Source organism: Sinohyriopsis cumingii, chromosome 3, assembly GCF_028554795.1.
Source record: "Sinohyriopsis cumingii isolate HCF-2022 chromosome 3, ASM2855479v2, whole genome shotgun sequence".
NCBI classification, from domain to species: Eukaryota; Metazoa; Mollusca; class Bivalvia; order Unionida; family Unionidae; genus Sinohyriopsis; species Sinohyriopsis cumingii.
In genome coordinates this window covers 50,751,751-50,769,704 of record NC_142963.1, presented here as the reverse complement: position 1 = coordinate 50,769,704, position 17,954 = coordinate 50,751,751, and the positions used below count along the sequence as shown (strand labels likewise).

Below are 17,954 nucleotides of genomic sequence, written 5' to 3'. Positions count from 1 at the left end.
ATAAATAGAACAGAATAATGTTAGGAAAGTGCGTGCAAGGCTGCAGACAAGCGTACTCTTATGTCGTATAGTTACGTAGAAGGCGTCTTTTCTAGAATACAGTCTGAAAGATTAATGGGATGTTAATAAAAATAAGAAAACAAATTTTTTCATTTTTCTGGGAAGGGGACATACCAAAAATGCATAGTCCGAGTATGTTCTTGCAGATCTTGTGACCTTGACCTTTGTAGTCTCAAGATGATACATTTTCTTCCTTGCCCCATATGCATGCTAATTACATAGTTGAATAATGGTAGATGGTTGTGTAGAAATTAAATACGGGACACATGACCAAATAGATAGACATCAAAACACAAAATGCTTCATGTTAAGGCAAGCTAATTAAAAAAATGCCAACAGACGATGTGTGCCACCCCATATCAGCAAGAGCTTTCACAACTGTAAAATTAACACAGTTCTGCAATTTAATGCACAGGTACCCGACAAAAAAATCTCGGGAATACAGACCCATTAGGAAGCATTTTCGTCAAATATAATGCAACTATGAAGCTGATAAAAAAAAGTTGCCAAAAATTTGAGGAAATTAGATTTCTCCTAAGAAATTCTAAGGGAATATTTTAACTTATTTTTTTCAAGGACTCTGACGCCCAGTGTACTTTAGGTATATTTATCAAAGTTCATTTAAAGGATTAGTGAGAATGTTGTAATTTCCTCACAAGGGACTTCCTAGTATTCCTGCAATAGGCTTGAGACTTTATAATAGAGAATATTTACTTTAAAAAAATGTTTTGAGAATAACAATTTATTTCTAAGAAAAATAAATGAATTTAGATCTTTATATGAAGAAAAAAACCAACAACTATAGATTACATAGCAAATAAGGTACAGTACATTCAGAAGTTCTTTAAATTCTTAACTCCAACTACAAGTACAACTACTGGAGATCAGAGTCTGCTTGTATGACAGTCACAAGTCATCATATGAGGAACAAAATACAATGGAAGGATGCATTCAAGTGGTATCTTAAAATCATTCACCGCAAAAGTATGCATTGTGTCACATATAATTTTTTATATATCTGCTGTCACGTGATTGCTTACCGAAATTATACAGGTACATTTACCCATAGATTTAAGTACATTGTGTAGAAACCAGCCTTTCTGTTAAAAGGCATACAGCCATAATTTACGTGCAAAGTTTGGTTGCGATGCCAAAAACGTCAATAATAGACTGCCAGCAAACTTATGAATTTTAGATTATATGACGGTCAGAAGCTTGGATATATAATAAGAACAAACTGTGATCATTTTTGTGTGCATTTTTCATTATCTTTTATTTCGAGAGTTTACGACAGCTGATTCACCATGATTTAAAGTAAAAAGATGTACCGCTGCTGCAGAAAATAAATCGGCAAAGAAGAATGATCACTGGAAAAGATGCAAACTTTTAAATGCTCTCTATAATCAGGTCTGCGTGCATTTATAACAATCTGACCGGTCATGTGTTGTAAACCACCCAATAGCAAACAGTTTTATTATGATTACATGACATAATGGTATGAAAAAAACTTTCATACATTCGTTTGTAGATTAAATTTATATTTGTCAAGGACTGAGGCTTATTTACAAGTACTTTTCAAGGTAAAAATGATTTTCAAACACTTTTCAAGGATGAATCGAAATTCATGTACTTTTCAAGGTACTGTGCGAACCCTGTATATTGTGTTCTCTCTCTCCACTGACCACCAAACGTTTGATCAAATTTTTTTTGAAAATCCACTGAAATGTCTGTATATTTAAACTCTTACATCCTCCCTGTAACCCAAGATTGGTTTGCTTTGGTGTTTTACAGCACAGCAGCATAAGCAGGTTATTTAATGCCAATGCAGTTGGTTAAAGTGCGCTTGCAAGGATAGTCATCTTAGCTGACCTGGGCCAATCCAATGGTAAGATTCTAAACAGCAACCAACCATTTAGTTGTGAGTCAGGCATGCAACCTAGGAGGCAGGAGCCAAGAGTAATATCCCTTTTTCAGATGTTATCATATTAGCAAGGTATCTTCAAAGTCCTGTTCATCTCCATCCTGGTCAGACAAATGAAAGGACTAATAACACCTCCAATGTTTAATTTGTGGAAATCAAATGTGTTTTCTACACAAGTAGTATATTTTTAACATTCTACTTGCCCAGCCAAGTAAATCTTAGGCAATGTGGTATTTGATGAGGGACTAAACCCACCTCTGCTAATGTTTTACTCTTTTTTAACTCCTCCATCTCTTCCATAAGCTGCAGACTGAGTTCCACATTTCCATCAGCTCCTGCCTGTTCTGCCTTGGCTAGCTTTGTCCCTATCTGCTCCCCTAGCTGGAGGATCACTTCAGCCTTGAAAAGTCAAAAAAGTTACTTTACTGTGTGCTCAAATGTTTGCAGACTACTAAGTGTTGTAATAAACTTGTACATACCAAGCCTAGTTATTAAAAGAATACAAAAAACTTATTAAAACATGATTAATTAAAGCACATACAGCTTCTCAATTAATTAAATATATCCTTTTTGAGCATACATACTAATAAATAACAAAAGTTCTACATAGACGTTTCCCAAGAAAATAGAGGAACACCGAGTAATTTGCTCTTGTTAAAACATGCCTCTTGGAGGAGTCCATGGTCAAACAACAGCAATCAGCACATTTTACACATACTAATATTTAATGTCCTTGCTGGAGATGTACAGAAACCATTGTTCTTCTTTCATCAATGTGACCTTGACATTTGAACATCTGATCTCAGCTATTGATAGGTTTCTGCCACACTCAAAGTGCAAGCATCTGCAAAGCTTGATTCATGCTTGTAATACAGAACAAATATTACTGTTCAAAAACTGTTTTTCTTATTTCAATGAGTGAATTTAACTCGGACTTTTTGATTCCAAAATCAATAGGCTTCTGCCTTACCACAAATGGAACCCATCCACAAAGTCTGGTTAAGGTTATGTGATGTAGAACTGATGTTACCGTGATGAAAATTTGTATTCTTTCAGTCTCAGTGATCATGAATTTCTGAGACCAGTAGGAGTCTTCCCCACACCAAGATGTGGGCTCTTGGTGGCTGAGTGATCTAAAGTACTCGCCTTTGACATTACTCACATACTTCACCTCTGTCTGCACAAGTTGGAGTCTCATCTCACTCAATGTGGGTACATGAGAAAGCTTGCCAGTAGCTTCCTCCACTAAATATACTTCCCACCATGTACAAACTGATACATGCTTAAAAATGGTGTTAAACCCTACCAAACTACCCCAACTGCAAGTTAGCACAAAGTATGGTAGCTGTATATAATGTAGAACAAAAGTTATTGTGTGGAAACCATTTTACTTCCGATCTTTTGATGCTGAAATTGAGAGGGTTCTTTCATAACATAAGTGTATGCATTCTATGCAAGGCTGATAACTGCAGATAGCAGAGAAACTGGTCATTGACGAGAATCCATTTTTCTTTTTTCCAGTCAGTGACCTTGATCTTTGACCATCTAATACCTAATTAATATGGTTCTATTTATCCCACGTGCAAACTATCCACAAAATTTTGTAACTGAAATCGTGGATAACCCAAGTTACTGTGTGAAAAGCATTTCTTCTTTAAGTTAGCTACCTTTGATCATTTTTGACCCTGAAAATGATAGGGTTCTTGATGAACCCATGTGCAATAGACAGTGGAGAACTCAATTTATTGTGTGTAAACATTTTTCTTCTTTCAGTCATTCTGACTTTGACCTATGAACTTTTAAGCACTAAATCAATAGGGTTCTTGATTTACCCCAAATGGAAGCCATTCACAAAGTTTGGTAGCTGCAAGCAGCGACTAACTTGAATCATTGCACAGAAACCCAATTGGTAAAGGATAGATATGCATCATAACAAAATGCAGTCTACCATATGGTGTGTGTAGATAAAGTACACTACTCTTCCGAAAAGAGTGGGAGGACAACGAGAAATCAATATGCATATCTTCTGATGATGACCATAATGTGAACAAAGTTAAACAACAACAAAATGATAACTGCAGGAATAGTTGCATTACCAAAATTCATCATATACTGCACCCAAAAGGGGCAATAAATTTGACAAAAATAGGAGTACAAAGATTTGTCAATATGCACTTTTTACATGATGAACATAATATATGCAAAGTTTCACAGTGATGCATAAAAAACGAAACAAGCCATATGTATTCACAAGATTCTCTCATGTAATTCATTCAGCTGCAGGACAAGAAAGACAATAATTCTAAGCACATAATAATTTCTCAACATCCATGTTTTGAGATGAATGGCCACAACAAATTTTATGGTGATCCATGGCAAACTGCAAGACCTGTAGCATTCACAAGATTGTGTGATGGACTTAAGGATGATATTTGGACATAAGCATTTTTCTATTTAACACCACCTGAAAAGAAGCAGGTTTATAAATATGGTGAGAAATTTGCTTGTGTACATGTACTCCACCCTCACGTGCACCCCATCCAAATCCCCAAGATTTAGATGATTCTTAAGTACAGTACATTCTCAGTGAAAACTGCAAGATTAGTTTCCTCCAGTTGCAAGTCAAAAATGGCAAAACAAACAACATGAATATTGACTGCTCAGTAAGCCTGGCTTTTTTACACTATGACCATATTATTAACCAATTATCACGTAATTCCATCAATAAATTTAAGACTAGTTGAGTTCAAAAGCTTCTGTCATATGTTTATGGATCTGTAACATAAGTATAAAAAAAATGCAGTAGCTCACCACAAATGGTTCAAGTACTATTTGGTCAATATGCATATTATTTCGCCTGGAATTCATAAAACTATCAAGCTTGCGATTTTGCTGCAATCAAACATAAGTGAATTTAATTTTCAAATCTCATTTCAGATCAGATTGGCTAATGATGGAAACTCAATCTCACACCAGTGCTCCAAGTTTCATGATCTCCAGGCCTGATGATGACTAACATATACCAAATTTCAAAGCAAATTATTAAAAACTGCAAAATGTCAGAGTCACATATTCCTACATACACTAAATCATGCCTCAAGTCAAATAAATTAATAACAAACACAGAAATTTGTTGTAATGCACATTTTCAGTTGATGACATAAAAATTTACCAACATTCAATGCAAGGCATGAAAATTGAAAGGCTAATTGCATCCAGCTGCATAAAAGGACAAACTGACAAGAGATACCCTTTATGTCCAGCCTGCTATCCCTTTCCATATAAAGTAACAACCTTTAAACCGCTTAATCTAGGAAGTGGACATGGACAGACAGACACATGGATATATATATGTATACAGACAACTATGGAACTCCTATGTTGAGTTTCTGCCAAGACAGGCTTTACAATGTAAGCAAAGATGGATTTGACACAAAAAAATGCAGGAGCATGGCAATTTGTCTATATAAGTATTTTCAAATGACGCCCATAACATTTACAAACTTTCAGTGGCATCCAATGAAACCTTTGAGATTAATTGCATTCACAAGATTCTGCCTTACTCTAAATTCAGCTACCAAAAAAATCTGACAGAAATTTGTAAGCACAGTGATATGTAAAGATGCACCACTTCATGTAATGACCACAATATCTGCAAAGTTTCTTCCCAATCCATAAAATGCTAAGTGACTAGTTGTGTTCACAAGATTATGCAAAGGTCTGAAAGACAGATGGACCAACTGACACATGTAATCCTATCCACCAGGGCCTCAGGTGATGTGTGTTAAAATGGTCATGTAAAACATGGCTTTGCCTGCACAATGTACCATAAAGTTCTTTTTATGACTTTGAAAAACTAATACTATAAGGAGTGTTCCTTCTAAACAAAAATGGTATCCAGGGAAGGCACATTTCTTAAAAATATATGCCAGGTTACTCTGATTACTCAGAGAATGCATGCAAAAATGATAAATTCTAAATCAAGTCTATAGGTGAATAATCCATGTTGAAAATGGCTTCCCAAGTTTTATTGTAACTATTTCCAGCTCAAACCAACTTTATCAGACATATAAAGGTATCCGAAGCAAATGAAAACTCCTTTACATGTCACATTAATTAAAATTATGGTTATTGTTAATTATCACATCTAATTTTCTCTAAAATAAAATAAAAATACTTTAAATTTTACTTTCTAACAACCACAAAATTTAATATTTCCATAACTGATGAAGAGTGTGTGTGTGTATATATATATATATATATATATATATATATATATATATATATATATATATATATATATATATATTCTTTTACCAACCTTTGCATTTGCCTCCTCACTAAGTTCTTCCTGAGTTTCCTTGAGTCTTCTTTTGGCCAGCTCAGTCTTCCTGTCACACTCTCCAATGAAGTTTTGCAGGTGCTCCATTGCCTGGTAGCAATAATCAAAACAAGCAAATTAGTGTTTTCTTGCCCTCCACAAATGGTGATGAGGTCCAAAAAATTTACGGTCATGAATTCATTCTCAGAACTTTGTGACATTTGTGGGCAATGAAGACAATGAGTTAACAAGTTTCACGGCTCGAGCTCAAATAAGCATTTGAGTTTAGGAACAGGAAGTGGAAAAATCATGAGTGACATATATCAATGACCATGGCTTTGGCTGTGGAACATGTTGCACTGTCTTGTTGAAAGGTACAGCACTGTATTTCAAACTACTTTTGAAACAAAACACTTTATAGAGTTATAGATGATAGAACATCATGTAAAACAGCACACATTTGTCTGTGACCTTGGAATCAAGAAACTAAATATGCTTCACAACACAGTCAAGTGGTGAAATACACGAGTCCCTTGAAGGGACTAACACTCCCCCAGCTGCTAAGTACTAAAACCATCTGACATTCATAAGCAACATAATAAATTTTGTGACCAATTTTTTTCCTTCCATGTTTAATTTAACTTGTTCAAAAGACATCTGTATGTGCAGTAAAAAATAAATTACTGTTATCTCCTAATCCACCCCTCCATGAAAGACACCCCCCATCTTTCTATCTTTATACCCTATGAAGGGAAGTAATTCTAGCAGATTAACATCCCATGTTCTCTAAAGGTGGCCACCCATATCTTCGATGATTACTAGTTAAGCTTGAGCAAACCTTATAACAGGATGCTAGCAACTGCTGGAAAAGGTGGACAGGATATATTGTAATACGAAGTTGCGTTTGTCATCAAATACATTATCCAAACAAATTAACATTAGAAAAGGTAAGAGAAGGAAATTAATGAGCATCCAATTTCAAACAATGTCACCCTGTGTTAGCTTGATAACTGCTTCAATGAAATAATGAACTTCTAACATCAAGACAACAAACCAATTACACATACATTTGTGAAGGTAATCCCTGTGGCATCCTGTATCAGGTCACTGATTTACATGCAAGTTTCCTAGGCAAATCCAGTGAAAGTTGCTAGGTCTTGTGTGATAACTGCTTCAGTAAGGTAGAATACAAGGACTTAAACTACGACAAGTTGACCCATGATGTTCCATTTTGGGAACGAAATGTACAAGCATGGATTTGTGACGTCATAATTGGGCAAGAAGTCAAAAGATCCCTATTGCAGCCAATACTGTCTATTCCATGATGCCTGAACATGACTGAAACCATGGAACATAATCCCTTGATTGTGACAGTGGATAGCTTTTTGTCCTCAAAGAAGAAAAGAAAGTTAGTTGATTGGGAATGGAGGCTAACCATGTGATGTCATTAACATGACACCAGTTAGTACAAATGAGCCATTTCCCCTCATATGCTTTGCAAGTGGAGGGCCTTCTAACTTTTACAATCCTTTATAAACTGAAGTGCACAACTCCTTTGGTACTGAGCATCCCTGACAAGGGCTAGGTGTGAGAGTTTCTCTTGACATGGATGGAATAATCCTGACTTGAGCATCATGGGAGTGACTCAAAAATTTCTGACATGTCCATAGACAGATCAAACAGATTATCAATTCACAACCTGTCGCACTAGATTGTCCCACGATCGGACTATTTTGCAAGCATTGCCCCTCATTTTCTAGATTAGTTTTTTTAAAACAGAAATGGTACAAGGAAGGCAAATGCCCAAATCTCCTTCCTGATATCTGAAAAGGTCATCAATGGCTCATGCCTCTTGAGTCTGGTAATGGATAAATGAAAATGGGTAGTTTCTTGTTCAACCTCATCACAAAAATGTCTAACATCAATCAGCCACATATGACACTGACTTGACTGAAGACGAACATATGGAAACCACTCCATATAAAGCAGATGATCACTCCTCAAGTGAACCTGATTCAATAAATAAATACCTAGTGAATGCACAGATTACAAAAATGACCACAAAGGCAGTGTGTCTCAATTGTTGAATGATCACTTAGCTACCAGTGGTTTCAGCACTACAAGCAACACTGTCAATTAACAGACAAGATGATTCAAAATAAGAGTCGGAAAGCTTCAGTGTTATGAAAACAATCGACCAAAAACCTATTTTTTTTTTTATATATTAAGTTACAGATCCAAAACTTACATCTATGTCATAGTAGTAGTCCTTCTTCTTGGATGCAAGTTCATAGTCTGCTCGCAGGGCCAGATCATGGACCTTGGGACATTCCCCCAGGTCCATACGCTGAAAACCAGCAGAAAAAAGTAAATACGATGTCAACTATCTGGCTAGATATTAAAATCTTAATTTGAAATATACTAAAAGGGATATCAAATTTTCATATCTGAGTATCAACATGCAAAAAAAATGCTTAAATGTTTAAACACAGACACTGCCAAGAATGTCTGAACTACTTCACATTTACAACAATAATGCTCATCAATGCAATCTATAGATTTAATGTTCTTTGCTTCTATTGCTAAGTTTCAAGATTGTTAGGCAAGGAATGAAAAGACACCTTTTAACAGGTATTTTCACAAAACTATCGTGTAGCTGGAATTATGTCAAGGAAGAGAGCATTCCATGGCATACTCCGCTAATGTTTAGCCTACTAGGTCTCACAAATAACATCAAAGTTCACACTATCTGACCTTTCGTTTGATGAAAATAAAGGATTCTATTTGGAATATTACACAGAACGAGTTGATAGTACACTGGACAAAACTTAACAAGCATAGGATTTATTAAATTCAATGGGTTATGATTATTTTCCATATGATTCATAATTCTTGATTTTGTTTTCATAATATACTAACAAACTACACAGGAGCTAACTGAAGGACAAGTGGTTAATTTAATTTATAGTTGTCTGCCTAACCAAAGACATATATTAAGGATGCAAAAGATCTTTACATGGCATAAAAAAGCTTCAATACAATTTAAGTCTTCACTTTCATCCTGTAATAAATAATTTGAGTTATGGTTTGAACATCAAGAATTCAAGTGGGGGAGGGGTGGGCAATAAAAATGAGTTACTTTTTATAATTGATTTAAAGACTTCACAATTAATCCTCCATCTATCTGATTGACTATCATAATCAGCAATGTGCTGTTCTACCTATTAATCCAAATCTTATGAAAAAATGTTACAAAAATGCTGACAAGCCAAGCCAATCAGATACACCTCATTAATGCCAATCACACTCATCATTGAGCATGCCCAAGATTTTGATTAAAAAAACATTTCAAGTCTAATCAAAATTGGATAACAAATTCAACCACAAAAATGGTAACAAGCTCAGACTATCAGATGCAAAATCACCTATTTAATATCAGTGCTCATGCTCATTATCCAACTTGTCAGAGATCATGATGAAACCAGCTAATACTCAAGTACAATTAAAATTAGTTCAAAAATATGATCGCTCATGATTGAACATGTGCAAGATCTTTATTTAAAAAGCTCACATTCCAAGTTAAATCAAAGCTGAATTAGAAAATTGGCATCCAGAATACCATGGAACTCAGCCTACAGCATTACATGTAAAACTAAGAAATATGCATAAATCTTGCTCGTTATCCAACCTGTCAAAGATCTTGAGGATAATAGCATACATGACAAGTTTGATCAAAATGAGAAACAAATGTGATCTCCAGAATGCTGACAAGCTCTGCCAAACATGTGCAAGATCATCACATTAATATTCATTGATCTCATTTATTACCAAACCGATCCAATATCTTGAGAATACAAGCGTACATTCTAAATTATGATACAAGGCGAGGCAAAAATAAGGTCTACAGGATGTCAACAAGCTCAGCCAATATCATTAATATGCATGAATCTCAATGATTATCAAACTCGTCCAAGATCGTGATGACGGAAGCTTATATTCCAAGTGGGATCAAAATCAAACCAGAAATGTACCCTCTAGTCTTAACTTGATTTACCAGTCACATGCAAGATCATTATTATTGATGGATCTAACTTACTACTGAACTCAACATGAGATCTTGATAATATCAGTTTATATTCCATGACTGATTGAAGTCAGACAAGAAATAGTGCCTCAAAGTGGTTAACAAGCTTAACCAATCAGATGCAAGGTTCCCTTATTACTATGTGTGGATTTAGCTCATTATCAAACTTGTCCAAGAACTTGACAATATGTGCTTATATTCTAAGTTTAATAAAACCAGAATGGTAACAAACAATTGTTGAGAGATGGACAGCTGACACTAGGTCATACCATAGCTTACATAGCAGTATAGTCAAGTGATTTAATAATAACTGCTTTTAGCTACCATAAAGACGTGAACCATACATTTATAAAATATATGAGAAATACGGTTGCTATGACTAAACCCTATAAAGCAACTTTCTAGTAAGAGATACTGTACATACAAGAATTATCCATAATTTTCCCCAAAATTTGTTCTTCATATGTGTATTATTTACCCACAGAATCAGTGATGACAACAATATATGTCTTGGAAAATCAATGCTTACAAAACTGTTCCAAAATGCAGCTTATACAAAAAATGCTTCAAGGTAGCATACTTACTGTGGTAGTGCCAAGTACATCTATTCAGAGATATTACTGAAAATGATCAATTCTTAATAACTAACATATTAGTTACATATTGCAATATTATTTTAGTGAAAACGCAGTGCTAATACCACCATCCATTGAGGACAAGTAGCCATATAAAGATGTTTATGATAGCTGATGGAACATGGATCAGCATGATTTTATAATAGGAAAAACCACATTATGTCTGGGGATGAAAGTGTGAAGTTATGATAATCCTTCCAGTAGTTTCTATAACCAGTATTGATAAAAAAGCATATGTATACAGTACAGATCTGTTACAGTAAAGGACATTTCCCTTTTAAAGACTACGTACCAAATCTTCTTGCAGTGGAGAAGTGATCATATCAGTCAATAACAGTGACAATGTGCTATAAAATACTTACCGTGCTGGCTAGGATATCATGGGGACAGCAACCAAGCAGGAAACTCTTACATACCCGAGGGTCGTCAAACTTCACCCGGTACCGGTTTGAGTCGCCTAAAATATATCCAGGGTCATGAAGAAACAAACAATTACAAGCAATGAATGTAGAAGAAAACATTCGTGACTTGTTTTCACACAATAACATTAAAAATATAAAAGATTTCGTACCACTGAGCTTTTGTAAGTTAAAAAAGCAGTGCAGAAACAACAAACAGGCTTGTTGATATGGAAATCATCTCCTCCATTTCATAAAAACAAAGACTTACAAAACAATTATATAAAAATTCATGCTAAAGTCAGTCACTAGATGCACATAACTGTCATGAGTGAATCTTTTTTAATAATGCTATTACAAAAGTATTGCTCACCCCTGTACAAAAATCAACAGGATATCAGCAATAAGCATTTAAAATCATTAGCACCATGCTAGTTTTTGTTTGATAAAGAAGCAAATATACAGAACTGAGATCACAAATTGTCTATCTTTGGCCAATACAAACAACATGAAATAAAAGATAATTAAGTTTGGTTTACTGTTCCTGAAAATGAAGTTATCAACTTGGTATTTTAACTTTCATGCTCACTATAAATGCCAAGATTTTTCATATATTTATCTTTCAAAGTATTTCCAGTTACCATAGGGAAAGTTTCTTACACAGAAAAACCTTTATGTTTAACTGTATTATCAGAGCCAACCATGCTAGGCCAATATAACTATACTATTGTAGAAACACATCCTATGTAAACAATCTCTAAAGTGTTATATCATGTTGATTTATCCTATTCAACTACATCATAATAAAGCATTCTTTCAAAAAGACAAAGGCATAATTAATATGCAGTGATTTGCTAACAGGCCCGTGAACAGCCTAATGAGATAAACCCATTTAACAAGTTTAACCAATCAGATGTATGGTATCTCATTAACATGCATTGAAGCACTTGTTATTATACATACTGTGACAATTATAATATAAGCTTAAGGTGAAACAGATCAGATTGGAATTCAGTCTCTCGATTGGTAACCAGCCCTAGCAATCTGATACAAGACTGACTCCTTAATATGTGCAGATCTTGCTCATAATCAAACCTTTCCAAAATCTTGATAATACACCTATCCCTCGGTAACTTTAGTACAGTGGTGTCCAAAAACAAAGACCGCACTATAAGCTAGAGCATGAGTTACCAAGGGACCTCCTGAAAAAATCAGCTAGACATCCAGAAAAACAGGGATGGGGTGGTGGAAACTGGGCTGTTTAATAACTGAAACCTTGTTTTATAATCACATTGAGAATAAATTTCAATAAAGCACTTTTTCTGATGAAGTTGTTTGTTATTCTGTATAAATTACATTAATTTTCAAAATGTCCAACATCTAAAAGATCGTTAACAATATTCTAACTGGTTTCAACAACCAACACGAGTATGCGAAAACATTTGTGTATTACATCACTGATTTTGGTTTTGTTGATTAGTCTGGTTCCCAGAGTGGTGTAAAGTATTATATATGTCAAAGCAGTCACCAAAGCAGGGAACCAGACTAACTTGATTCACAGCCAAACAAGATTTTCTTTTATGAAAAAGATGCCAAAATAATTTCATGAAACAATCGTCTGGGTCAAAGCTCAATTTTTTTTGTTCAGTTAGTAAAATACTGATGCCATTATTTCACTGTAAGTAATAGTGAAACTTTTTATCAACCTTGAGGATATTTTTAAGTGCAAAATCAGGAATTTCTGAAACGCATTTTCCCCAAAATGGTCCACATATGTGAAACAATGCTCTTTATTTTACGAAAGATTAATTTCATTTGGCTGCCTTGCTATCTTTGATCAGTTATGACTGAGTAGGTTAATTCAACGTAGTTTCATTAGATTACGTACAAAGTAACATTTATAATGGTGTCAACTGATTAACTGAAATGAGTTCACTCGACATACAACCAAGGTCAATGGCTCTTATGCATATCAGATTTCTATGATTTTAACTTTTTTTAAAAAATTCCACCTCCTTTATTTTATTCAAAAGACTGAGTTAATTAATTCATCCAACATCCTAATCATTTAAGAATATTAACCAACTTTAATCAAAATTGTGTCAGAAACAGTCTCTAAGAGATGTAAGAAGCTCAATCACCTCATGTACGGATCCTGTGCATTACAGAGCACCTACGAAATCTTGATCAAAAGTTATATTTTAGGTCCGACAAAAATACAATAAGAAATATAGCCAAAAGAATGGTAATACATTCAGCCAATGTGTGTGGATCCTGCTCCCTTTCAAAATACATATACAAGCCCATATTCCAATTTTGATCAAAATCAACTCAGATTTACAGTTTCCTGTGTCATAATAAACCAAACCAATAACATGCAAGATAACTTCATTAATATCCATGGACATCACTTATTATCAAAATTGTCCAAGATCATGACAGTATAAGCATACATTCAAAGATTGTTCAAAAGAAAACCCAATTTTAATGATAGATAGCCAGTGTCTTGTATTCTGTTGTACTAGAAGGTCTCATAATTTCAATATTCTGATGGCTTGTTAAGTCTTGATATATGTCTGATATTATGTGTGAAGGACTAATAAAAATTATATAGGACAAGTCAGATCAGGAATACGACTTCCTGTGTTATGTAAATTTAATTTATATTATGCGCATGCCATTTGTCTATGTTTGAGGGTAGAGTGTAAGTATACCTGACTATTGTCAATTTTTAAAAATAGTTGTTTACTTGAACTTAAGTACAAGTAATGACCTTATTTATAAATTAGTGAAATTTTTCCATCCGACATGACCCACATCCGGGGCATTTTATTGTCTTAGTTCATGTGAAATTAGTACACACCAGATGAGGTAAATAAAATTATTCACTCCTGATTCAAGTTGTCTAAATCATTTTACTGCTGTGTTTAGATAAATTGAGAAGAATCATTTATTTACATTATTCAAGGGAATTAAAAACGCTCATTGACTTTTTGAAATAAAGCATTAATTTGGGATTATTCTGAATTCATTTAAAGACATTCTAGATTATATCATCGTGATACGTCAAAACTGTTGGCACATCAACATTTTAAAGACCTGGTACATCGGCACATTTGAAACACTATACTTATGGACATATCATAAAACATTTAGGATTATTTGTGATTTAATTCACAGCAGGGTAAGTTTTTCTTAAATTTTCACTTTGTAACTTATGGAAATAAATCTATTTGTTAATTTTACTAAACTTGTTGGTTTTACTTCTTACTGTTACTTAGTTCAAGAACAAAGAGTTATAACACCCGAGTAGTAGAATGACAGTAAATTAGTTGCTTGATTACATCACTCGTATGCATGGATCTTATTCATTATTGAACCCATAAGATTTTCCCAATATAAATGCACATTTAAAGTTTGATCAAAATGGGATATGAAATATGGCTCCCAGACCAGTAACATTCTGAACCAATCAGACACAAGTTCACCTAATTAGTATGCATGGATTTTGCTCATGGCCATGTGAGCTAACAAGAATTCTGCAAAAACTAATGTCTCACTTGTTAAGCTGACAAAAATGCCAGATACCCATCCTAGTCACTGGAGTGTGAAACACAGGACAGTGTGACCACCTATACATTTAAAGCCGGAGTAATTATAAACAGTGCACTTTGCCCACTAAAGACTACAAGATCTGGTTAGTTATTTGGCAGTGACTTTGCCTTCAGTCATTACTGGACTATGCACTTGACTGGTTAGTGTTATTTCATCATACTAAGTACTGAGTGAATTTTTTTCTCTCCATAACATGTCTAGTTAACAGACAGCATGAAGATACCAATAATGGAAGAAGTACCAAGTTGAATTGCAAAACTGCAGTGTAGCAATGGAGACCAATATATTACACCACAAGCCACACCATCATCACACAAAAGTTGTACATATGTCTTGCTTATGCTTCACAGTCAAGGTAAGAAGTTGGGGTATCTATCTTCCTTACAATATAAGGACTACTTTGATAAAGCATGGAAAGTGTGAGGGAACAAGTATCACTCCTTGTGATGCAGTGATCTGACTTTACATGATAGCAATACAAACACGCCAGTTACAGTATCTTCATTAATTCTAGGATGATTAAACTCTGAACTTGATTTTAATGAGAGAATTAGAATCCACCATTGTTGTGACAGTCTCCTGCAAGAAGTTACTGGCTTTGTAGTTTCTACCACTGCTTTAAGAACGAAAACCAACAGCAGATGCGAGGCTGTATGGTAATGCAGAAGACTGCTAACTGTGGACTATCATAAACATGCATTTATTTATTCTATTTCCTACATGTTAAGTTATATCATTAACAAGTCATGTATGCGTGGGTTCGAGTCTAGGATTCGGCCAATGTGGGTATGTGAGAAAGCTTGCCAGTAGCTTCTCGTCGGTTGGCAGTCCTTCCTCCACCATTAATACTGGCCGCCATGTGCTGAAAAATGGCGTTAAACCCCACAAGTCATGTAACTCGTCTATCTATGATCCAGGTATCCTCTGGCCTATGAGAGTCCGTACATGTGCAATTGTTTTAAAAACCCGATTTTATATAAATTTTTAAAAAGTTCATTCTTTTGGGGAGGACTAAAACGAATGGTATCAAACTGAATTAGATACTTTTCAATGAAAATTAAAGGCAATAAAACCAAAAGATTTGAGTTATGTAACCACTCTTGAGAAATGTACTAATGTATTGGTTGGGAGTTGGTGGTACATCTAATTAAATATATTCAAAGCTATTCTCAATAATCCAACTGAAAATGTTTTTATTACTGTGTGACAGGCAAGATTAATGGGTTAAAATAATAATAAAAAGACCCCCTGAAAAATGGAGAAGGCTCTGCCTGATCACAAGTATATCTATATCTCTACCACAGGTGGTTTAGACCAGAAACAAGATTTTTTTTTGCAAGCCATTTCGCGTTTGGCCAAGGAACCTACTCCAGAGCAAAAGTTATTCTGATGAGTTTTACTGAGCCACAACAATTCTGACCCCAAATAAAAAGGTGTCTTCCATATCTTCTGTGCAAACCCTCCATAAACTGGTCAAGGTACATGGTCTAAAATAAAGTTATTATGCAAAGATCATTTTTCTTCTTTCAAACACAATAACCATGACCTTTGGACTCCAGAAGCACTAAACTTCTTTCATACCCAACATTAAAAAGTCATCCAAAACCTATGATGAAGTTACATGGTCCATAAAATAAAATTGGTGTATAGAAGAAATATATAAATTTTTTAAGGTAAGTTATAGTGACCCTGATCTTTGACATTCTGAACCTAAAAAGACACGAGTCTTCTCTACCCCCCAGTGCACAACATCCAATGGTTTGTCCAGATCTGTCATACATAAGTACCATTTTTCTTCTGTTGGTCACAGTGACCATGTTTCATCACTTGCAGGCAAAGTCTCAAGGCTTCCGACTTGGCCCAAGTACAAGCCATCTACAAAGTTTGGTCTAGGTATGTGATGCAGAATTAATATTACTGTGCAAGAACCATTGTCTTTTAGTCAGTGACTTTCTGACCCCAAATTCAATAGGCTTCTTCCTCACCCTTAGTGTAAGCCATCCAGTGTGGTAACTATAGATGGTAGAAAACTTGTTATTATGGAGAAACCATCTTTCTTTCATTCAGTCTCCTTGACGTTTGAACCCAAAATCAATGGTTTTATTTCTTCCCTAATCTATTTATAAACTGTTGGTGATGATTTATGTTGTTGTTGTTGTTATTATGTGGTTTAATATCATTTATCACAATAATATAGGAAGCTTGTATAACTCATGGAGGAAGAACCCTGGTGAACCCAAGGAAGAACCACCAACCTACAGGAAACTACGTGCAAGCTTTCTTAAGTACCCACAGTGACTGAGCCAAAGACTTGAATCCATGCAAACAGAAGCGAGTTGGCAGTTATCCTAAATAGTGATCACTTTAGACCACTCGGCCACTCAGGGTACCTGATGATGGAGAACACGAGTTATAATTGGTACCAGACAGACACAAGATGATCTTCCACACAGCAGGCATTGAAATAAAAATAAAGGTTGGATCAGCCAGCTGAGACTATACTGTTTGCAAAAGACCTAGTGAAAGAGGTACTATACCTGTACTGTTTCATTCCTGGAATCATAATTTACCTGTATGAATAGATGCAAGTATGAAAAAAAAATAGACCAGTAGGAAGAGAGAGAGAGAGAGAGAGAGAGAAATAAATGGGCACATAGAAAAAGTTGGATTTTAATCCAAACAGACACTACATGCAGCTTGATTAATCACAACAAAAACTGGAGGACTGATTTCCTCTTGATAATAATGCAGTCTTCGTCAACTATTAGGCATCCATCCTCTAAACCTAAAACCAAGAATCTTTTATACAGGTAGTTTCTTTCAGTAAATCTTTTAATAAGCTGCTCTCCTTAGATCTATTTCAGATTTTCATTCTGAAACAAGATAGGCATGAAGGTTATAAAAACATTGTTTTCTGCAA

General features: G+C 34.8%; 1 protein-coding gene across 6 annotated transcripts in view; it reads right to left on the bottom strand.

Moving 5' to 3' along the window:
- LOC149802840 (putative RNA-binding protein Luc7-like 1) overlaps positions 1 to 17,954 on the bottom strand; it is a 54,216-nt gene that overhangs the window by 29,721 nt on the left and 6,541 nt on the right. For 4 of the 6 annotated variants that reach the window (XM_089952291.1, XM_089952294.1, XM_089952293.1 and 1 more), the window contains 4 exons: positions 11,384 to 11,478; positions 8,551 to 8,649; positions 6,303 to 6,413; positions 2,237 to 2,380 (listed from right to left, as the gene is read on the bottom strand). In XM_089952291.1, coding sequence (XP_089808417.1) covers positions 2,237 to 2,380; positions 6,303 to 6,413; positions 8,551 to 8,649; positions 11,384 to 11,478 — 449 coding nt within the window. Of the gene's footprint in view, positions 1 to 2,236; positions 2,381 to 6,302; positions 6,414 to 8,550; positions 8,650 to 11,383; positions 17,564 to 17,954 lie in introns of those variants that run through there. The other 2 variants (XM_089952290.1, XM_089952289.1) reach the window with 2 other exon arrangements.